The sequence below is a fragment of the Hemitrygon akajei genome, chromosome 15 (assembly GCF_048418815.1).
Source record: "Hemitrygon akajei chromosome 15, sHemAka1.3, whole genome shotgun sequence".
Taxonomy (NCBI): domain Eukaryota; kingdom Metazoa; phylum Chordata; class Chondrichthyes; order Myliobatiformes; family Dasyatidae; genus Hemitrygon; species Hemitrygon akajei.
Genome location: NC_133138.1, coordinates 38,501,667 through 38,525,374, shown reverse-complemented (window position 1 = coordinate 38,525,374; position 23,708 = coordinate 38,501,667). Strand labels below are relative to the sequence as shown.

At 41.9% G+C, this 23,708-nt stretch overlaps 1 protein-coding gene across 1 annotated transcript in view; it reads left to right on the top strand.

Annotated features, from left to right (window-relative positions):
- The first annotated feature begins 11,739 nt into the window (after positions 1-11,739).
- The window catches only part of LOC140739549 (protocadherin Fat 4-like), a 78,130-nt gene continuing 66,161 nt past the window's right edge, over positions 11,740-23,708 (top strand). Inside the window, exons 1-3 of the mRNA XM_073067943.1 lie at positions 11,740-11,791; positions 13,973-15,942; positions 16,201-16,338. Of these exons, the coding sequence (XP_072924044.1) occupies positions 11,740-11,791; positions 13,973-15,942; positions 16,201-16,338 (2,160 nt within the window). The remainder of the gene's footprint in view (positions 11,792-13,972; positions 15,943-16,200; positions 16,339-23,708) is intronic.

The window sequence follows — 23,708 nt, the reverse complement described above, 5'->3', positions numbered from 1 at the left end:
ACCAGGGTCTTACGTAACTGCAACATTACCTCTCGGCTTCTAAATTCAATTCCACGATTGACGAAGGCCATTAATACTTTATTCTGCCTTCATATTTGACCAACCAAAATGCACCACTTCACACTTATCTGGGTTGAACTCCATCTACCACACCTCAGCCAGTTTTGCATCCTATCAATGTCCCGCTGTAACCTCTGACAGCACTCCACACTATCCACAACACCTCCAACCTTTGTGGTCATTGGCAAAGTTACTAACCCTTCCCTCCACTTCCTCATCCAGGTCATTTATAAAACTCACGAAGAGTAAGGGCCCCAGAACTGATCCCTGAGGCACTCCACTGGTGACCAACGTCCATGCAGAATATGACCCGTCTACAACCACTCTTTGCCTTCTATGGGCAAGCCAGTTCTGGATCGGCAAAGCAATGTCCCTTTGGATCCCATGCCTCCTTACTTTCTCAATAAGCCTTGCATGCAGTACCTTATCAAATGCCTTGCTGAAATCCATGTACACTATATCTACTGCTCTTCCTTCATCACTGTGTTTAGTCACCTCCTCAAAAAATTCAATCAGGCTCGTAAGGCACGACCTGCCCTTTACAAAGCCAAACTGACTACTCCTAATCATACCTTTCCAAATGTTCATAGATCCTGCAAGACTCACTGGTCTATAATTTCCTGGGCTATCTCAACTCCCTTTCTTGAATAAAGGAACAACATCCGCAACCCTCCAATCCTCCAGAACCTCTCCCGTTCCCATTGATGATGCAAATATCACCGGCAGAGGCTCAGAAATCTCTGTCCTCGCCTCCCACAGTAGCCTGGGGTACATTTCGTCCAGCACCGGCGACTTATCCAACTTGATGCTTTACAAAAGCTCCAGCACATCCTGCTTCTTAATAACTACATGCTCAAGCTTTTCAGTCTGCTGCAAGTCATCACAATCACTAAGATCCTTTTCCATAGTGAATACTGAAGTAAAGTGTTCATTACGTAGCTCTGCTATTTCCTCCGGTTCCGTACAAACTTTCCCACTGTCACATTCGATAGGTCCTATTCTTTCATGACTTATCCTCTTGCTCTACACATACTTGTAGAAACCCTTCGGGTTTTCCTTAATTCTGCTCGCCAAGACCTATTCATAGCCCCTTCTGGCTCTCCAAATTTCCTTCTTAAGATCCTTCCTAGTAGCTTTATAATCTTCTAAATCTCTTAGAATACCTCGCTCTCTGAAACTATTGTAAGCTTTTCTTTTCTTTTTGATAAGATTTATTACAGGCTCTGTACACCACGGTTCCTGTACCCTACCATAACTTCCCTGCCTCATTTGAGCGTATTTATACTGAGCTCTACACAAATATTTCCTGAATATTTGCCACATTTCTTCCGTACTTTTGCCTGAGAACATGTTTCCAATTTAAGCCTCCAGTTTCCTACCTGATAGCCTCATAATTCCCCTTACTCCTATTAAACGCTTTTCTAACTTGTCTGTCCCTAATCTCTCCAATGCTATTGGAAAGGAGATAGAATTATGATCACTATCTCCAAAATGCTCTCCCACTGAGAGATCTAACACCTGACCAGGTTCATTTCCCAATACCAAATCAAGTACAGCCTCTTCTCTTCTAGGCTCATCTGCATACTGTGTCAAGAAATCTTCCTGAACACACCTAACAAACGCCAACCCATCTAAACTCCTCGCTCTAGGGAGATGCCAATCGATAGTTGGGAAATTAAAATCTCCAATCACGACAACTCTGTTATTATTACAACTTTCCAGGATCTGTTTCCCTATCTGCTCTTCGATATCCCTGTTATTATTATGCGGCCTATAATAAACACCTAGTAAAGTTATTAACCCCTTCCTGTTCCTAACCTCCACCCACAGAGACTCCGTAGACAATCCCTCCACGGCGTCCACCTTTTCTGCAGCTGTGAGACTATCTCTGATCAACAGCCTCACGCACCCACCTATTTTGCCTCCCTCCTTGTTTTTTTTCTGAAACATCTAAAACCCGGCTCTAGAAGTAAACAATCCTGTCCCTGAGCCATCCAAGTCTCTGTAATGGCCACCACTTCATATTCCCAAGTACTGATCCATGCTCTAAGCTCATCTGCTTTGTTCACAACACTCTTTGCATTAAAATAGACACATCTCAAGCTTTCGGTCTCAACGCGTCCCTTCTCTATCACTTGCCTATCCTCCCTCTCGCACTGTCTACAAGCTTTCTCTATTTGTGAGCTAACCTCCTCTTCCCCAATCTCTTTAGTTCGGTTCCCACCCCGCAACAATTTTAGTTTAAACTCTCCTCAGCAGTCTTAGCAACTCCCCCCCCCCCCCCCCCCAAGCCAGGACATTGGACACTCTGGCAATCAAGTGCAACCCGTCCTTTTTGTGCAGGTCACACCTGCCCCAAAAGAGTTCCCAGTGATCCAGAAATCTGTATCCCAGCCCTCTGATCCAATTCCTATTCTCACGGTCGCGGGGCACAGGCAGTAATCCCGAGATTACTACTTTGCAGTCCTATTTCTCAACTTCTTTTGTAACTCCCTGTAGTCTTTTTTCAGGACCTCTTCCCTTTTCCTACCTACGTCATTGGTACCAATATGTAACACGACCTCTGGCTGTTCTCCCTCCCACCGCAGGATATCTTGGACGCAATCCAAAACATCCCGGATCCTGGCATTTGGGAGGCAAACTACCATCCGAGTTTCTTTCTTGCGTCGACCGAATCGCCTGTCTGACCACCTAACTATAGAGTCCCCTATCACTACTGCCTTCTTCTTCCCTTCCCAACCCTTCTGAGCCACAGAGCCAGACTCTGTGGCAGAGGCACGGCCACTGCTGCTTCCCCCAGGTAGGCTGTTCCCCCACCCCGCAACAGTACTCAAACAGGAGTACTTATTGTCAAGGGGTACAACCACAGGGTTATTCTCTAGTACCTGACACTTTCCCTTCCGCTCCTGACTGTGACCCACTTGTCTGTCTCCCGAGGCCCCGGTGTGACCTCCTGCCTATAACTCCTCTCTATCACCTCCTCGTTCTCCCTGACTAGGCGAAGGTCATCGAGCTGCATCTCCAGTTCCCTAACTCGGTCCCTCAGGAGCTGCAGCTCGACCCACCTGGTGCAGATATGGCAGTCCGGGAGGCCGCGAGACTCGAGGACATCCCACATCTGACACAGAACACAGAAAAAATGGCCTCACGCACATATTTCCTACCTCGCCACGCCTCTTTACCGCCTAAGTCCGTTGAGCCAAAGCCCTACCACTCTGCTGCCTCTCACTCCCGCTAGATATGGCTGCCTTCTTTTTAAATCTTTCTCGCTCTACCGGCTGAGGGTAACGCGCATGCGCAGTCTCGCTTCTCTTTAACCCGAGTACGTATTTTAAAAAAACTCCCTCGCTCCGAAAAATCAGCAGTTGACTCGCAGCCTTCTTGCGCCGAATTGAAAACCGTTGAAGATTCCTTGCCTTTTAAATCCTTCGCGCTCTGCTGGCTGACGTCATGCGCCTGCACAGTCTCGCCTCTCTTTAACCTGAGTACGTAGTTAAACCTGGCTAAATGTGCACATAAACGTTGGAGCTCATTTCTGGAATATGTTTGAGATAAATTTGCAGGCATTAGACTCTGGACCCGTCGCAATTTCATCTTAACATCAAGTGCTTACTTATGTTGTGGATGTAAATGATAATGTGCCAGAGATGTTTCTGTCTACACTATTTATCCCTTACATACTTTTTGGGTCAAATTTGACCCGTTTGGACATTTGACAGCAGTAAAAACACCCTAACTGCCATTTTGAGCCGAAGTTTGATGACTTTTCCTAAAGTGACCCAAAATGTGCAAAAATGAAAATATTTAAAAATGTTATACTTTTGTACAGGTGCTCGAAATTTTTGTACATTGTGGTTGTTCCGGGTCAAATTTGACCCGTATCTATTGAAATGAATTTTAGATGTCTGAAACATTAATTAAGAATTAATCACCGATTTATTAATGTCAACTAGGCTAATTATACATTCTAAATAGATCTGTGGTTCAAAATTTGGTATAGACACTTGTTATGAGGGGTTCTTGGACCGGGACAGAATTGACCGGTACCATAATGTGAAGGTGTAGAATATGAGCAGTATGTAAGGGTTATTCTTGGGACACGTATAAGACTCAACAGTATCATGGACAAAGCTTTGAGAGACGACAGAAAGCTGAATTGTGATATCTCAAATGATGTACCTTTCTGTCTGCATGCATCCTCCAAATCACTTCGCACTCAACACCACAATGACCTTGAAAATATTTCGAGGTATGAAGTCCCGGTCATCTGCAATGTTTCAGGTTCACCTCTATTCATAGCCAAGAAAATTACTCCGGTGGGAGCTTCTGAAATAAATGATAATACACCACTCATTTCCCAACCTTAATATGCAGCTCAATTGATTGTGAATAACATTACTGGCCCGATCATATTTTCAGCAAAGGTTTTCTTCCAGATTTGAATAAGAACTCTGAACTAAACTTTTCCGTCAAACTGAGATAAATACAGAATATGTCAGTGTGCATTAACGTACATATCCAGTCGTATAAAGGGTTAATAATTTTGCGAAAATTCGTTGATTGCAAGAGTTTGAGAAGTTTTCAGATATGCTTTCCGGTTATGCTCTCCAGTCATATCACAGTGAGCTTCATTATGCTAGATCAGACTGACAAGGCTTGGGTTGTTGTACACCACCCACCCGATTGTATATTGACAGAAACAGACAGTTCCTCTTTTGACAAAACCAAGTTATCTAGTTGCCAAAGTTTCTGCCATGGATGGTGACTATGGAAGAATGCTCACCTATCATATCAAATTATGTGGACTGCCATTCGTGCACATTTTGTTTTACCATTTCACCGGATGCTTGCAAATTGTGTAACATCTGTACAATAACAAAGAAAGATGGCACAAAGAAAATGTTGGTGATCGCTCTAAAAGACAATGGTTCACGGCCATTACATTGTTAATGGCCACGATGAGTACAAGTAGAACATCTGAAGTTAATTTTCCGCCTGCTAGTGGTGAAGGACATGAAAAGTGCAATTTCAATGTCAAGACTAGTTATAAGGAAACTTTGCTGACAGGATTTAATCACGCACATAAGGAGGAATGGTATTAGCATTAAGTAATAATGTCTGCACTCCTTTATTAATTCTTCTTTATTCCTCTGGAAATAGCGACCGTGACATACTGGCCTCGTTTTCCAGCACATCTCTTAAAGTTCCCTTCATTTATATCCATTGTGTGCCTACTTGTCTATGTTCTTACTCACCATCAGCTGGCATTCACAGCCACCCTATACAGCTTATGCCCATGGCTATTCTTATTCCATCCTGTCAGCGATATCGTCTCTCACTCACGCTCAGCCTCTTTCTACTTCATTCCAGTCCTGACGAAGGGTTATTGAGCGAAATCTGCCAATCTCCGTTTCTCACTCCGCGTGTGCAGCCTGACCTGCCAAGTATTTCTAGCATAGTCTGTTTTGTTTGCACTTACAGCAGTTGCCTTTTCTGTCATTTAATTAGAAAGTGTGTAAATGTTAAGATATTCAACTTCATGAAGTAAGTTGAACGCAGAGCTACCTGTGAAGAGAAAAAATAAATACTATCAACTTGATGAGCGTAAGGAATAACTTATCAACTGAATAAAATAAATACATATCTGCACGGGAAAGGGAAAAAGAGTATTTAGAGGAAGGATTAGTGCAGAGCGTGTTAGGTCCGATGCAGAGAGAAGGAATTCTGATCAAATTGTAGGATTTGGGGATGAATACAACAGTAATTCAATTATTACAAAGCACTATTAATTATACTTCAAAATTAGTATTTCTTGCTTAAACCATTGTACCATTACATCATAGAGGCTGGCCACATCATAATGCGTTACTCAAACTAAAACAATGTTCATATAGGGGTTATATGTAAGTGAATGAAAATATGTGACAAAATATTTCCACCCAAAACTGGGACAAAACTACACAGGAATGTTCAATGTTATAATTAATTTCTACGTAGTGACATACATTCAGTTCTGGAAGGTTGAAGAGGCTATGGACGGAGTGCAGAAGAGGTTTTCTCTGATGTTATCTTGCTAAGCATTTAAGTGTTATAAGAGGGTTTGGAAAAACTGGGGTTGTTTTCTATGAAGTTGCAGAAGCCGAGGGAAGGTCAAATAGAAATGTATAAGATTTTGAAAGGCACCGATAAATCAGACAACTGGTATAATTTCCTGGGATCAAAATGTATATTATAGGAGGGCATGCATTTAAAATGAAAGGCAGAATACTAAAAGGTTATGTGCGGGAGAAACAGGCAATACACTGTCAGAGGTGATGACGGAAGCGTATACAATACACATACTTAACTAGTCCATAGATCGGCCTATAAGTGTCTAAGGAAAGGAGGAAATGGACCATATGCAGACAGCAGGAATCAGGTGTCAGCAGCCTAAGTGTTCCAGCGCAAAATCGTGGCCTAAAAGGTCCTGTTCCTGGGCCGTATCATCCTGTGTTCTATGTGCTTCGGTGCACCTGTTCTGCACTGACCCTAAGTGAAGCCAATCTAAGATTACACCATCTCACTGCATAACATTTGAAGACCGCTATTTTCTGCATTTTGAGGGATCTGCCCAAATGTCTCTTCTGGGCTCCTGCCGTATCTGCCTTTACCACTGCCCCTCTAGTCTCCTTTAAAATTCCCATTCTCGTTTGAAATTTATACCCTCTAGTACTCTGCATTTTATCCCTCGAAACGATGCACTGGCAATCTATACTATCGATGATTCTTGTTGTATATTCAGATCAGGTCAGCACTGAGCATCCGATGCTCTAGCAAAATCAATCTAGGTTTGTCCAACCTCAGTATATTAAATATGTTCCAAGCCAGCATGTGATAACTCAAAGTAACACACAAAAAGTGCTGGAGGAACTCAGCAGGACAGGAAAAGAGTTGACATTTCTGCCGAGACCCTTCTTCAGGTCCCTTCATCAAGGCGAGGATGTCCTTCCGAGAAATTTTAGGAAGCCAGATAGAAAGTTGAGAAGCAGGAGATCCAGGGTAATAATTCCTGGGTTTCTGTCCGTGCCACGTGCTCGTCGGGGTAAGAATAGGATAATTTGGCAGGTGAATGCGAGGCTGAGGAGCTGGTGTAACGCGCAGAGGTACAGACTTATGAATTATGCGAACCTCTTCTAGGGAAGGTCTAACCTGTGCACAAGGGATGGGTTACACTTGAACCCGAGGGCAAGTTGGCTAGAGTTGTTCGGATGGGTTTAAACTAAATAGGCAGGGATAAGGGAACCGGAGTCATAGTGCTGAGGATGAGATAGTTGGTTTACAAACAGAGGGAATGTGTAGTGAGATTACTAGTATGGAGAAGATGATTATAAGTCAAAATTGCAGTCAAATGGATGAGCTGCAACGTCGAATACGGACAGAATCGAAATGGGCGAATACAGGATTGAAGGTGTTGGATCTGAATGCTATACTTAAATATACACATTATCCAGAATAAGGTAACAGAGTTACAGATTAGCATGCATGGCGTTGTGAACATCACCGAATAATGGTTGAAAGAAAATTATAGCTGGGCGCTTAATATGCAAGGATACTCATTGCCTTACTGCGAAGACAGGCAGGGAGGCTGAGGGGGTGGCGTACCTCAATTGATTAAAAAAAAGAAATCAAATCATTACAAAGAGGTGACTTAGAGTCGGAAGATGTGTAGAGAGCTGAGGAGTTGCAAGGGTGCAAACACCCTGATGGGAGTTATGTATAGACCCCCAGATAGTAGTAAGGATGTGGTCTACAAATTACAATGGGAGATACAAAATGCATGTCATAAAGATAATAGTACAATTGTCAAGAAGAATTTCAATGTGCAGGTAGATTACGAAAATCATTTTAGAGCTGGATTCCAAGAGGAGGAGTTTCTAGAATATCTACGAGATGGCTTTTCAGAGTAGCTCATGGATGAGCCCACAACGGGATTAGCTAATCTGGATTGACTGTTGTGCAATGAGCCGGAATTGACTGGGGAGGATAATCATAATAATGTAGATTTCACCGTGAAATTTGAGAAGAGAAGGTTAAAGTCAGATGTATCAGTATTACAGTGGAGTAAAGGGAATTACAGAGAGATGAGAGAGCACTTAGCAATAATTGATCCGAAAGGAACATTGGCAATGCAGCAACGGCTGGAATTACTGTAAGGAATTCGAAAGACACTGTGGAAGACACTGGCAGTATGGTGAAAGTTCCAGGTGTTAGTGGTCATGAGATTTTGCAGTTACCATCACTAGGGAGAAGGATCATGTGAAAATCAATGTTCTGATAGAGATGCCTTAAGAGTCTTGGAAGCCACGCATAATGATCTTTCAAGAATCAGTATATTCCTGGAACTATTCGAGAAGATTTGAAAATTGCAAATATCACTCCACTCTTCAAGAAGGGAGAGAGGTAGAAGAAAGTAAATTACAGACCAGTTAATCTGATCTTGGTGATTGGGAGGATGTTGCATTCGATTATTAAGAATGTGATTTCGGGGTACGTTGAGGCATGTGATAAAATGGGCTGTAGTCAGCATGGTTCCCTCATGGGAAAATTTTGCCTGGCATACTTGTTGGAACTCTTTAAAGAAATAACAAGCAGGATAAACAAAGGAGAATCGATTGATGTTGACCACCTGGATTTTCAGAAGGCACATGACAGGCGAAACACAAAAGGTTGCTTAACAAGCTACGACGTCATGATTTTACCTGAAAGGTTCTAACAAAGGTAAAGCTAGAGAGAAAGAGTGGGAATAAATGGAACCCTGTCTAGTTCACTGCCGGTGACTAATGATATTCCAGAGGGGTCTGTTTTGGGACTCATTCTTCTTATGTTATATATCAATGATTTGGACGAAGGAATTGATGTCTTTGTTGCAGAACGTTCAGACAATCCGAAGATAGGTAGAAGGACAGATAGTCTTGAGGTAGTAGAGAGGCTACTGAAGGACGTAGACAGATTTGGAGAATGGGCAAATAAGTGGTAGATGGAATGCAATATCGGTAAGTGCATGGTCATGCACTTCCGTAGAAGAAACGAAAGGGTAGAGTATTTTCTAAATGGAGAGCAAATACAAAAATCGGTGGAGCAAAGGAATTTGGGAGATCAATGAACAATGCTTCCATTCTTATCAGCAACCTCTTTCAGGTTTCTGAAATGTAGTCCATCTGGTTATTCACCTTAAGACCTTTCAGTTTGCCTAGGACATTTTCCTTTGTAATAGCAATACCTGCTCCCTGACACTCATGGACATCTCACATACAGCTAGTGTCTTCCACAGTAAAGATTGAATCAAAGAACTGTTTAAGTTCTTCAGCCTTTTCTTTGTCGTCCATTACTACCTCACGAGCATCATTTTCCAGATGTCAACAGGCAACACCTTCCCGTTAGCCTTTGTGTCTCATTTCCCCATGCTCTACTCATTTCCTCAGTATCCATGCTACATTATGTGTAGGTTCAGTGCGATCAAAAATTTCTTATGCCTTTTCAGATTCGTCGGTAGAATGAGGCACCAGTATCCTTAACCATATATTTGAGAGGTCTGGTCCTAACTGATCTCGATCTAATGCTGTTTTTATTATACCTTTAGAACACCGTCCATAAACGAAACACAAACGCAGTGGGATGATTACCTCTCCTCAGGTAACATTTGGCTTGCGCGTCTACCTGGTTCCCTCTGTTAATATCCATAACTGTCAATATATCAGGCCTTATTTCTTCATTTGTTCCCCCACCTTGTTGTTATATATCTGGCAAAGCTAAGGTATCTTTGGACGCAAACACATTATATTCAATTTCTTTTCTTCGGCATCATCTAGGTCGTGTATTACTCTCTGATGACTCATTGATTGAAACAGTTCCCGAAGGTCATCTCTGAACTCCACACATCCTCATATCATTAGCTATCTCTTAGCTACTGTACTCCAAACGGAGACGTGTATGTCATATTCTAGTTTTGGTTTCCTGCTCCGGCTCCTCCATCTCTGATAGTAGCTATGGAGGGTGTGTGTGTGTGGGGGGGGGGGGGGGAGGGGAGCAGTGGCGCCGTTGGCACCGACGATTACTTAGCATTGTATGCGAGCGGATGATCCTCAGGAAAATCACTTCGTCATTATCATAACCATAGCTGGTCGCATCATTTACTATACCGCTCTAATCTATATCCACATATTCACTCTCCTCCTCTCCTTAGGATCCAAAAGCACAAATTATTCCTCTCTATGCAGCAAATTGGTCCCTCAGCTTTTGTATTTGCTTCAAACCTTCTTATGATCACCAGTGTTTCTTCGTTTTTCAGAAACTGATTGCTGCATCTCATTTATCGCTGTTTTAAATGACTGCTTTATTTCTTTAATTCCTCGGTCCTGCTCATGGCTAGATTAGCTTCTTCTTCCCGTTTACTTTGTTCTTTAACAACTTTCACACATTTCAGCTGAAATTGATTTATTTGCATCAAACCTATACTTCTTTGTCCATGTAAAACTGCAACATTTCGCTTGAGGGATTCTAACTCCTTCGGGAGCCATCTGTTTTCGTCTTCTAACTTATCTCGCTCGGTGTCAACTGTTTGCCGATTTCCTATTAACTCCTCCGTGCGGGTGGCGACTGCCACTGGCTTCAACAGCCGCTTGACTTCCCTTACTGACCATTTCCCTTTGGCAATTAAAAAAAGGCCTCGCCGCCTTCGTCGCTAGAATGTACAGCATATCCATCCACCCCACCCCCTGTATTGTGGCCATTTCCCCAATACCTAATTCTGGAGGAATTCCCTCCAATCCAAGCAATCCAGGTCCTTCAGACTTGCAGAATCCACGAATTCTTCATCCTGGGTCAATACTAACTAGCTACTCATCTCCTAGATCTCTTTGTTTCTCACCCACGTGACCCGGCTCCTGTCTCTTTCTCACTAAGCAGGTGATTTAACCTCGAGCCAACACAGGGACACCAATTCTGTTCTAAGACTTATCCCTTGTAGTAAAGATCAGTGAGGGACAGAGCGCTCCGTATTTACCAACAAGTACATTCATTGTTTAAAATAACAAGTAAACTAACAAGTGCGTAAATTCACACACCAAATACTTTGTTTGCACACGCTTGAGGTATCCCTGACTCTCCTAAATAGTTAAAGAATGGCAAAAGTATTACCCGGGCAAAGGATTCTACGCTGGCCAGGCGTTCCTCGTAGTCCCCATTCACTCGCCACGTGTTCCACGTAGGGCCGCTTGATCCTGTATCTGCGATAGTTATTCTTCGAAGTTACCGCTGGCAGCATACACGAAACATCCACTTTTATATCCATTTCTTATCTATTCAAATATTACATTCCGGTGTCACTGGCCACAAGTCATGTGTCTGACCTTTAACACCTTGTTCTTCGCTCTACTCCAAGATAGCATCCATTTATTGGCCTCTTCCCAGCAAGTGACAGTCAATAATGAATGGTTCTTTGGTCTTAATCAGCAACGAACTCGAATCACACCAACCAGACACCAACCGCAACATTCAGAAACCTGCATGGTATACCAACCACAGAACATCTCACAAGTAACTTCTATAACAACATTTATTTAAAGATGATTTTCAGTCCAGCAGATCACCTGCAGTATATTGTGCCTTCTTTAAAATATTGATCAAGCCAAGCACTTCGAAATGGAGAACAAGATGTATTCAGAAAATGGCTACTTCCATCCCCAAGCACACGGTAAGAATAAAGACAATTAGTCGGTCTGCTTCCACTGTCCTCTATTCATTTCAATTCACTGATCTGTAGACTGTCATTCTTTCTCACCAACACAACATGTTCACTTCCCTCTTAAGGTCAGAGAATTCAACCCGCTGCGTATCCTACTACTATAGTTAAGGTGATGTAACCTGATTTTTAACTGGGAATGCTAGGAATCCGGCAGTTATTCCTCACACTCCTTCAGACTTTGCTTAACTCCGAGAAGGCAAAAGTCAGAAATACACTTAATTCTGATAAATCTCTTTTCTTAGATGCATATGCTTCCACATGTTCTTAAATCAGAGAAGCGATCTCGTATGAATGCTAGAGAAAAACATTGGATGGACAATTATCGAGCTGAAATAAGTGTGATTACATTCAGAGTAATCAGAACAAGCTTCTAAAATTCGTTTAGACTACGAAACCTGTATTCTCTGAGGTTGAAACTGCAATGATTATACAAACGAAACCAGTAATTTTGTGCACTTCAAGAACAGGTCCCCAGGATGAAAAACAAAGAGACAGGCAAGGAACATTAAAAACATGGAAGTATTCCAGCCATTACACAAACTGAAAATGCAGTAATTTCTTTTTCAAATGTGTTGACATAACGGATGCAGCCTAAACTAACTTAAATGCATTAAAGAACATTTGCTGAGTGTTTCTGACAATGCTAAATATTTCAAAATGTTTTATTATAATCTTAGAAACCTGATTTTTACTTTACAAGAAGACCTAGCCACATGAATGTCAGGGAATGGTAGTAGAATGCATTAGAGCAAGTTACGTAATTTACAGCACCCGATGGTGACGGTTTATAACATGGAACCTTCTGAAATAAAAAAAAATGTTCTAGAGCCAATGGATATATGAACCGGCTGCTGTTTCTTTTGCTCGTTAAAAGTCGTGGGTCACGGACGCATACATAAAATGATCGATAGCAGCTTGTACGAAAAGTGCTTAATCGAATATTCTTCTTGACGTTTTTCATTCGTAACTGCTATTGAATATAGTAATAAATCTCCTCTAATTAGAACTCTACAATACCTGAAACTGGAAACGCTTTATGAACAAATAAGTCTCAGAATAAAGCTAGAGCTGAATCGATGAACTTAGTGGGTGACTCTGGAACCCCGTGGATTTGTATTACTTGCATTTTATATACAGCGTTCCCACTATCCAACATCCATTTATTACCCTTACTACAAGGCCTCTGAACCAGGGTATATCTTCACTCAATTTCATTTGAACCCCAACACTGAACCGTTACCACACCCTGTGGACTCACTTTCAAGGAATCTTCCTTCTCATGTTCTCGAAATTCATTTCCTATTCATTTACTACTTTTGTTTTTTTCTTTTTATAGTACAGTTTGCTTCCTGAAGCACTTAGGTTGTTTGTCCGCTTTGTTATGTTCAGTTTTCATTAATCTTATTGCTTTTCATTTTATTTACGTTGAATGCCCGCGAGAAATCGAATCTTTGACAATTAAAACTTCGATAATAAATGTAGTTTGCACTTTGAACTCTGACCAGCTACGCATGCAGGAGTAGTTAGCATAGTAGACTTACGTTTATTCTGGACCAATTTTCATAGCACTACGTTGTCAAATACTGAAAGTAAGGTTTCATTGGTATTCTTATTGTGCAACATTAAATATAGTGGTTCTGGCAGATTTTGAGGCAGTACAGCTTTAAGAAATTAAGGTAATTCTGATTGGCCAAGAATCAGTGTGTCTGCGTTCACCAATCAGAAACTGAAATGAAACTGGTGATCCGGACGGCCCTTTCCACTGCTCAGCCACCATGATGCCCAGTAAGAAGGAGAAAGAAATCGGATTGCGTGTAGCTCCGTCGCTTTTGTCCTGGAATATCATCGCAACTATAAAGCAATTTAGAACAAAATAACACATGAAGTGATCCGACAGGTTCGCAGAATGGAAAGGTATTTTATATTCTGTTTTTTTCAAGTTTTACAAACGGGAATCTAGAGAGCCGTGGAAAGCAAAATGTGTAGTACCGTCTCATACTGAAGCAAAAGAAAGGGTTGCACTTGAAATGAGGTATAACATACGCATTTTCCTGAAATGCCAACGCCTGTGTTTTGTGTTTTCATTGTGGAATCTGTGTTCTGGGCAAATTCGGTATTCAATCCCTGAAGAACTGCAACTGGACGCCTTTGTTGGAAACATCGCTGCCGATTTAGGTTTAGATAAAGAGCAATTGTCTGATCGCAGATTACGAGTTGCGTCACAACCGAGTAAACATTACGTCGACATAAATTTGGATAATGGCAATTTAATTGTGAAAGAAAAGATCGACAGGGAAAAGCTTTGTGGGTCAAGCCCCGACTGTGTCTTATCGTTGGATGTAGTGCTAGAGAATCCGTTAACTCTATATCAGGTGGAGGTGGAGATTCTCGATGTAAATGACAATGCTCCCAGCTTCCAAAAGAACCAGATACGCCTGGAAATCTCTGAGATTGCCGCTACGGGAACGCGCTTTACTCTCGAGTCCGCGCACGATCCGGACATCGGGTCGAACTCTTTGCAAACGTATCAGCTACTCCCGAATAAGTATTTTTCTCTGGATGTACAAATCCGCAGTGACAAAAGAACGTTGCCAGTGTTGGTGTTGCAGCGAGCCCTGGACAGAGAGATGATGTCGAAACACAAATTAACGGTAATAGCAAAAGATGGCGGTGTTCCCGTGAGATCGGGCACGGTTCAAGTTACAATCACGGTAAAAGATATAAATGATAACTCACCTGTTTTCCCCCAGTCAGTGTATAGGATTAGTTTGCTGGAGTCGGTTCCCCAGGGAACATTAGTCATCAGATTAAACGCAACAGACTTGGACGATGGTCCAAATGGAGAGATAATATACTCTTTCAGTAGTCATTGTTCCGCTATAGTACGTGAACTATTTGGTGTGGATTCTAAAACTGGTGAAATCAGAGTTAAAGGAGTTTTAGATTATGAAAGAAACAATGCGTTTGAGATTAACGTGCAGGCCATGGACAAAGGCTCTGGGGCAATACCCGTGCATTGTGATATTTTCGTTGACATCGTTGATGTGAATGATAACGCACCTGAAGTGGAGTTAAGATCCCTTACAAGTGCCGTACCTGAGCACGCTCCGCTTGGGACAATAGTGGCTTTATTCACTGCAACAGATAAAGATTCGGGAGAAAATGGACAAGTACAGTGTGAAATTGTGGATCAACTGCCATTTAAGCTAGAGTCAAACAGGAAAAATTACTATAAATTGCTGATTACTCATTTATTGGATCGCGAAAATATTTCTAGGTATGATGTTACTATCACATGCACGGATGCAGGCAACCCTCCGCTAACTTCCAAGAAAACCATGCGAGTAGAAGTCTCAGATATAAATGACAACACACCACTATTTACGCAGCCTGTGTATATGGCACGCTTTATGGAAAACAATATAATAGGAGCTTCTATAATGTCAGTGACAGCTTTTGATCCCGATGAAGGAGAAAACGCTCGATTGTTATTTTCTATAATACCAATGCAGTTTCAAGGCACCCCGATCGCTAATCTTTTCTCTATCAACCCACAAAGTGGCGAGATATTTGCTCAGCAGCCTTTTGATTACGAACAATTAAAAAGGTTTCAATTTCAGGTTCAAGTGCAGGACTCTGGGGTCCCACCGCTTACCAGTAACGTTTCAGTGGACATTGTCATCCTCGACCAGAATGACAACGCCCCAGTGATCGTGCACCCTTTGCCTGATTATGGGTCAACAGTAACCGAAACAATGCTTCGGTTTGCAGAACCAGGGTACTTGGTTGTAAAGGTGTCGGCCACCGATGCCGACGCTGGAGAGAACGCTCATCTCTTTTATCAGATTCTCCAACCAATTCATTCTAATCTTTTTACCATTTCACCAGACACTGGAGAAGTTTGGACTATCCGTCGCATTACGAACACAGATGACTCTAAACAAAGATTGTTGATTATGGTAAACGATAATGGAACTCCAGCACTCTCAGCCACATTGACTTTATTATTAACTGTTGTGGACGAGGATCGTGAAACTTTTTCCAGTGTTACCAGTTTGTCGAACGACGCGGCTTTCACCCCTGACGTGAGCCTTTCGTTGGTAATTGCATTAGGGATCATCTCTACCATTTTCCTTATAGTTTTAATTATCCTCGCTTCTATACTTCAGAAAGATAGGGGCGGTTTGAAATGCCAGTCCAGCATCCTTGGTGTTTGTTGCTGTTCAGAAACAAGAAATTCTTTCAATGGAATTCAAAAGGCCAGCAGAAGCCTTCAGATACCACCGAACTATGTTGAGGTATTTGGGGGTGATCCACTTTCCCAGAGCTTTCGATACGAATCATGTTCGACTTTGCAGTCTACGAAGAGAGACTTCATCACTCCGAACCCGCACAGGCCATCTCACAGCAATAAGAGCGTCCAGAATGAATCCATTGGGAAGGAAAACATCAGAGTAATGGATTCCGATCATCACAGTAAGGCTGTAAGCAATGAGGTGAGGTGTTTCATAGCAAAAGGTATAATACGAAACAAAAATTGAAAATGCTGGAAATGCCAGGCTTGCACCGGTGGGTAAAGAAGTCGGCTTAATGTGCCTTTGAAATTAAAATGCAATAAATATCGCAACCTCAGCCAATTATCTTCCCACTGATTTTGCCTGACCAGTTGAGCATTTCCAGTATTTCTAGTCTTTTTAAGGGAAAATATATTTGTGTCGAGAGCACGAACATCATAATATGCTTAGTGCCGAAGTACCCACAATGCAGTTTCCTGACACGTTCTATTGGTTCTCAACATGTTTGTGAGTTTGTTTTATAAATACCTTTGTGGGCTAATTTTAGTTCCTCTGTTTTCTTGTCACACCACTTTTAACAAATGACCGTGCGGAATCCAATGAAATCTAACAGATTGTTTTCTGCTGCATTCCCCGAGAGACATACTTGAGGTCATTCTTGTCTTTAAGTCAAAAAGTTCTGGTTTGAAATCCTGCAAAATTACGGCCCAAATGTTCATACAGTATTAAGAGCATTGTGCGTGACTGGAGATTGCAATTTTCAGATGAAATGTTAAAGCGGGTGTCCTTCTTCCGCTTCGTGTTTAGAAGTAACAGTTAAAAAGCTGCAAAAACAGGTTAATTGTCTCTAGAATCTAGGTCGTAGACTCCAGAGCATCATTTTCGGTTTCATTAAAACTTCAGTAATCCAGTTACCTTGTCATTACCGCAATGCTTTTGCTCAGACCGACTGATGTGTTTTCCAGACAACACTTCATGATACGTTATTGATCGTTATCATACATTACAAACCATCTTCCGAGGCAGTAGAAATAGTTGCACATTCAGCCAACATGAATTGTCTCACTATGGATTAATACTTAATTATTAGAGAGCTCTGCAGTTCAAATGATCTGTTCATATGTCTATTCCAACATTCAATGTTGACGCTGGTTCCTCGGTCACGATTTTGCGTCCTTTGGCAAATCCGCTGATAATATGCTTGTGATCATCTAGTAACACCACACCCACGTGCCCATGATAGAGCTAACCTAACTCTTTAATCAACAACTATGATAAATTTGTGATGTTTTGTCTGGTTAAATAGGATGAATGTCATGAAAAGAATGTTGGAGATAACCATGTTCTTCTGCGCCAGCTTCTCCGAGCATTCTTAGTAGCAGGAGTTGGACAGGTGAATTTACAGACATGTTGGTGAGTTGCTGCAATGTATTTTGTCGTCGGCAGAGGGAATATTTTGGATATTATATTTTAGTTAATGTACACCGGAAGCTTTTCCCTCATATTAGCAAGCGACAGAAGTTCCTCGACGACACAGACTCACTGCCTGTAGGTGGGGTTCTTGATATCAGGAAGTGGATCAGATGCGCATATCACATAGCGTTAGTGAATTTGTCATTCATTGATTAAAATTAAGCAACTTATCAATAGCATGATGCAAGAGTTCCATCCATGATGGTTCCGTGATTGCACTGTTGTTAAACCTCGTAGAAAGCGTTTAAGGATCCTCTTTCCTGTGATCGTGGTTACCCGTTTTCTTTGTTGCATGAATATTCAGTATAGGTTTCAAAGGCCGTGATCGTTTCGGTTCTAAGGAATTCTGAGTCAAGTTGAGTGCTTGCAGTGATTCGTATTCCAGCTCTCGCCTTACAGTGAAGATTACTCATAAACTAACTGAATAAGTGTGTGTGAATGGACCCGCATGTGGGTTAGTACCATAAACCCTGAGAAAGCAAAAACATCATGGTTTGCACTGCTATGTATACAGGCAGCGTATGGTCGTACTTTTGCAATCAGATTCTTTCTGATATTGATTTTATTGAAGATGCTTCCTGATGTGTTCAATGAAGATTTACCGTGAGGGAAACCAGTCTCAGTTCACTTCTAAATTCTATTTTTTTTTTTCATCCAGCCACAGTTACAATGGGAGGTGGAGTTGAAACTAAATTAAACATACGTGTGCAAGTTATTGTAAGGCTCTCCTAAACAACAATATCAAAGATATTTTCTATCATTGTGCTATTGACTGAATATGGATTGGTATGACATTTGCGGATATTACAGGACCATTCAGTATTATAATACCACTCGCTTATAATCATTTTACTATTACGTGGATAATTATAGTAAACCACCAGTGACAGATATATTGGTTCAACTGAATAAAATTATCCCCATGTGATTGAATATACCTACTTACTGTTCACCACCCCAACTCCTATTCGCTGCTGCCCAGAGTAGGAAACTGATATATCCCTTCCTTCCCTGAACAGAGCACAAGGGATGATAATTATCTGAAAAGATTTGAAATCCATCATTTGGATCAAACGTTCCGGTAAAACTTGTCGTTTCAGTTTTGTATCTGAATATAGAAAAACGTAGTTCCTGTAACTTGCTTCCTCCGTGTGTTTTCAAAATGCAGCTCAAGAAGTTTTATTTTAAAGGACACAGCTACATGTAAGACTTATATTCCAGTCCCCTAATTGTCTAGACCGTGACGATATCCAAAATATTCTCCTCGTTTACATTTACCCCATTCCCATAAATCCATAAGGACCTTTTATTATGCGATTACCAGTACGAATGCTTTAAGAAATTTGGTATCTCTTTAAACGATGTACATATCATTTTACCTGATACCCGTCCCAGATGTTTTAATACAATTTTGATGTTTCTGCAAATGACAAGGAGTAGACATATTTATTCCAGGTTTTTGGAAGTGCTAATCTACACCAGACGGATGGTCATAGGGAAGTAAAGCAAAGAAGCAACACTTTCTGTCCACGATATCCACGCCAACACTAATGCTAACATTCTACCTGCACAAGTTCCAAGTCCCGCCATTCCTAGCCTATTCGTTTGCCTGCTCAAACGCCTGTTAACCATACTGTCGAATCTCTTTTGCCACATTTCCTAGCTGCACAATTCAGGTACCTGTAAGGTAAATGACCCTAAAGCATTCAAAGTCCTTGTCTGTCTATCTTAGATGTACCCCTCATAATGTTACTTATTTTCTCTCAAATGCTTCTACAGTTTCCAAAACAAAAGAGAAAATAGTCAGAGTTTCTCCATACTCTTTTCATCGCGAATAATCTCCAGTGCAAGCAACATCCCGGTCAAACTTTTCAGAAAACATTCAAAAGCATCCGGGTCCTTTCCGTAATGTGGCAACCAGAAATAAACACAACACTCCTGAGCCAATTTATATCCAATGCCACGACTACCGAAGGCAAATATGTAGTGAACCTTCTTCACCACCTCATTTTTTTTTACTTTCCGTTTCTGCGATCTATGGTTTTTCTTAAAACGGTGCTTATGACAAAGGGGAATCGCTTAGCACTTTAGTGCAAGGGTATTTATTACTTTCGCCAAAACCAAACTTACAAAAATTAGTGAAAATTGTGAAAAGAAAACTGACAATACCTAAAAAAATATATTTGCCAGACAACGCAATAATAGCTTCGTACTTATTCTTCTCCGCTGTGAACTCATGAACTCTAGAAGTATTCTTGCGGACATATTTACAAGAGCTTTTGGGAGTTGTTTGAACTAATATGGCAGAGAGATGGAAACTAATATGTTCGAGCTGGGGCTGAGGCAGCAGGTTGATAAGTGCATCATGGGTGTAACATGAATGTAAGGAAGGACAAGCTAATGGTTGTGTATAAAGCCAGACAGATCAAGGAGTTAGATTGCACCTCAGGGGCATAATTCAAAACGGGAGATGAATGCAGGACTGGGGGTGCTGTTTTTAAAGACACCTAGCATTCAGAATGAGGTGGACGAAATCCTGGAGCTTTCAGAGATTTGTCGGTATAACGTTGTGGGCATCACTGAATCGTGGCAGAAAGAAAGCCATATTTAGGAGCTTAACATCAAAGGATATACGTTGTACTGAAAGGACGAGCAACAAGGCACAGGCGGTGATGTCGCTCAGTTGGTAAAAATGGAGTTACATCTTTAGAAAGAGGTGTCATGGGGCCAGAAAATGTTGGATCATTGTGAGTGGAGTTAAGAAACTACAAGGAGAAAAACATTATGGAAGTCATATATAGGCCTCCAAATAGTAGCCAAGACGTGGGTTTGAAACTGCAAAGGGAGCTGAAAAAGGCATCTAATGGTAATGTCACAATTGTAATGGGGGACTTCAATATGCTAGGGGATTAAGAAAATCAGTTTTCTGACGGATCGCGAGAGGGATTTTATTGAATGCTTACAATGAGGCTTTTTAGAACAACTTGTGCTTGCTCTAAACTGTAGAGCCGAATTGGGGAAAGGTTATATTAGGTTGTGTGTTGTGTAATGAAGCAGATCATATTAGGGAGTTTAATGTAAAAGAACCATTTGGCGACGGTGATCATTATATGATTGAATTCATACTCCAATTTGAGAGCGAGAAGCAAAAGTCACAGGTGGATTGGACGGGGATACTGGCGGGGATAGCGGCAGAGTAGAGATGGCTGAAGTTTCTGGGAATAGTTCACAAGGCGCAGGATAAGTATGTTCTACAGATAAAAAAAGAGTCCTCAACTGGCATGGTATGGGGGGGGGGAGGTGGCGGAGATCAACTGTGGCTAACAAAAGAAATTAAGGACTGCGTAAAAGTCAATGAAAGGGCATATAAGGTAGCAAAATTGAGTGGGGAGTTGGATGATTGGGAAGCTTTTAAAATCCAACAAAAGGGAGCTAAAAAGTTATAAGGGGAAAGGTGAAATATGAGAGCAGACTAGCCAATAATATAAAGCAGGATACCGGGAATTTTTTTAGTTATATAAAGAGTAAAAAGAAGGTGAGAGTTGATATGCGACCGCTGGAAAATGATGCTGGTGAGGTAGTAATGGGGGACAAAGAAACAGCAGATTAACCTGATATCTTCACTGTGAAAGACACTAGCAGTGTGCCAGAGGTCCATGAGTGCCAGGGAGAAGGAATGAGTATCATTGCTTTTACATAGGAAACAGTGCTAGACAAACTGCAAGTTCCTAAGGTGGATAGGTCAGCTGGACCAGAAGGACTACATCCCAAAGTACTGAAGGATCTTTCTGAAGAAATAACAGATGCATTAGTGGTGATCTGCCAAGAATCACTCGCTTCTGGGCTGGTCCCTGAAGACTGGAAGATCACTAATGCCCCTGCACTCTTTGAGAATGGAGCACGGCAAAGAAAGGAAACTATAGGCCAGTTAGTCTAACCTCAGTAGTTGGGAAAATGTTGTAGTCTATTATTAAAGATGAGGTTTCTAGTTTTAGTGTTCTTAAAATAGGTCAAAGTCATTATTGAATCTTTAAAGCGAAATCCTGCCTGAAAAATCTGTTAAGTGCTTCGAGGAAGTAGCAAGCAGGTGCACAAAGGAGAGGCAGTGGGTGTTATTTATTTGAATTTTCAGAAGGCGTTTGATAGGGTGCCACACATGAGGCGTTTGAAAAGGTGCCACAAACGAGACACCTTAACAATATAAAATCCTATAGCGTTACTGGAAATATAGTGACATGGATAGCAGAATTGCTGACAGGCAGGATGCAGCGAATGAGAATAAAGGGGGCGTAACCTGGTTGGCTGCCAGTGACTTGTGGTGTTCTTTAGTACCGCTACTTTTCATATTGTCTGTCGATTATTTAGACAGTGGAATTGATAGTTTTGAGGCAAAGCTAGTGGTGATACGAAGACAGGTGTGAAGCGTGGGTAACTGCTGCTGAGGATGCAATGTGATTGCAGCACGAATTAGACAAATTGGAAAAAGGGCAAAAATTTGGCGGATGGAATACAGTGTTGGGGAATGCATAACAATACATTTTAGCAAAAGGAACAATAGTGCGAACTATTATCTAAATGGGGAGAATGTTCAAACACCAGAGGTGCATTGGAACTTAAGATTTAATTATCAGGTTGAGTCTGTGGTGAAGAGGGCTAATGCAATGTTAGCATATAGTTCAAGGGCAATAGAACATAAAAGCAAGGAGATAATGCTGAGGCCTTGTAAAACATTCGTCAGGCCGCACTTGGAGTATTGTCAAGAGCTTTGGGCCCCACACCTCAGAAAGAATATGTTGTTATTGGAGAGAGCCCTGAGGAGGTTCATGAGGATGATTAGGGGACTGTAGTGGTTAGCATAAGAGGAGCGTTTGGCCGGTTTGGATCTCTACTCACTGGAATTTAGAAGATTGCGGGGAGAGGGTTGTTGGGTGGGATCTCATTGAAACCTACCGAATTTTGAAAGAAACTAGATAGGGTGGGTGTGGAGACGATGTTTCCTATGGTGGGGGTATCCAGAACTAGCGGGCACAGCCTCAAAATTGAGGGGCAACCTTTTAGAACAGAGGTTAGGAGGAATATTTTCAGCCAGAGAGTACTGAATCTGTGGAATGCTCTGCCAGAGTCGGAAGTTGTTCGTTGGTTATGATGAGAAGGCAGGTGTATGTGCTTGACGGAATGGCGGAGCAGACTCGATGGACTGAATGACTTCACTCTGCGCTTATGTCTTATGGCATTATGGTCTAAAGCAGGGTGATCTCCAGTGTTCCTGACGAATATAACTGCGAAACGTGCGTCCAGTTGCAGCTTCAAATAATCTGCGTAAAGGAGTTGGACCTGGAACTAGATGAACTCCAAATCATTTGAGGGGTGACTGCTAGGACATCTCTAAAAGTAATTGCAGCAACGTGCTGGACACAGGAAAGTCAGGAAGAGGAATGGGGTTAAGGAGCCAGTGCATAGTGACCATACACCTCAACAACATATATATCCCTTTGGATACTGCTGGGGGGATAGGAATAATCTAACAGGAAAGTCACTGTAGTCGCCTCTCTGGCACTCAGAAGGGGACGGTTAGAAGGGGCATGCTGTGGTGAAAGGCGATTCGTTAGTTAGAGGTTCTGTGGGCGAGAACGAGATTCTGATTGGTATTTTGTCTCTCGGGTGCCCTGGTCCGGGACATCTCGGATCGTGAACACAGCATTCTTAAGTGACAGCCAGAGGTCATCGTCCATATAGGTATCGATAATATTGGTGGGATGGGTGATGAATTTCTGCATTGAGAGTGCAGGGAATTAGGTGCTAACTTTAAGGGTGGGACTGCCTTGAATTATGGACCAACATCTGGAATATGACGCTGTGGACATTCGTGAAATTTGGTTGCAGGAGGGGAAAGATGGGCACCTCAATATTCCAGAGTTCCGCTGTTTTAGAAGTGACAGAGCGGGAAGAATTAAAGGAGGAGGGGAGGCGGTACTAGTAAGGGAAAATTTCACTGTTGTGCTCGGTCTGGGCAGACAGAAGAACGTGACTAGTGAAGCGTTATGGGTGGAACTGAGAAATACGAAAGGTATGACCATGTTAATAGGACGATATTACAG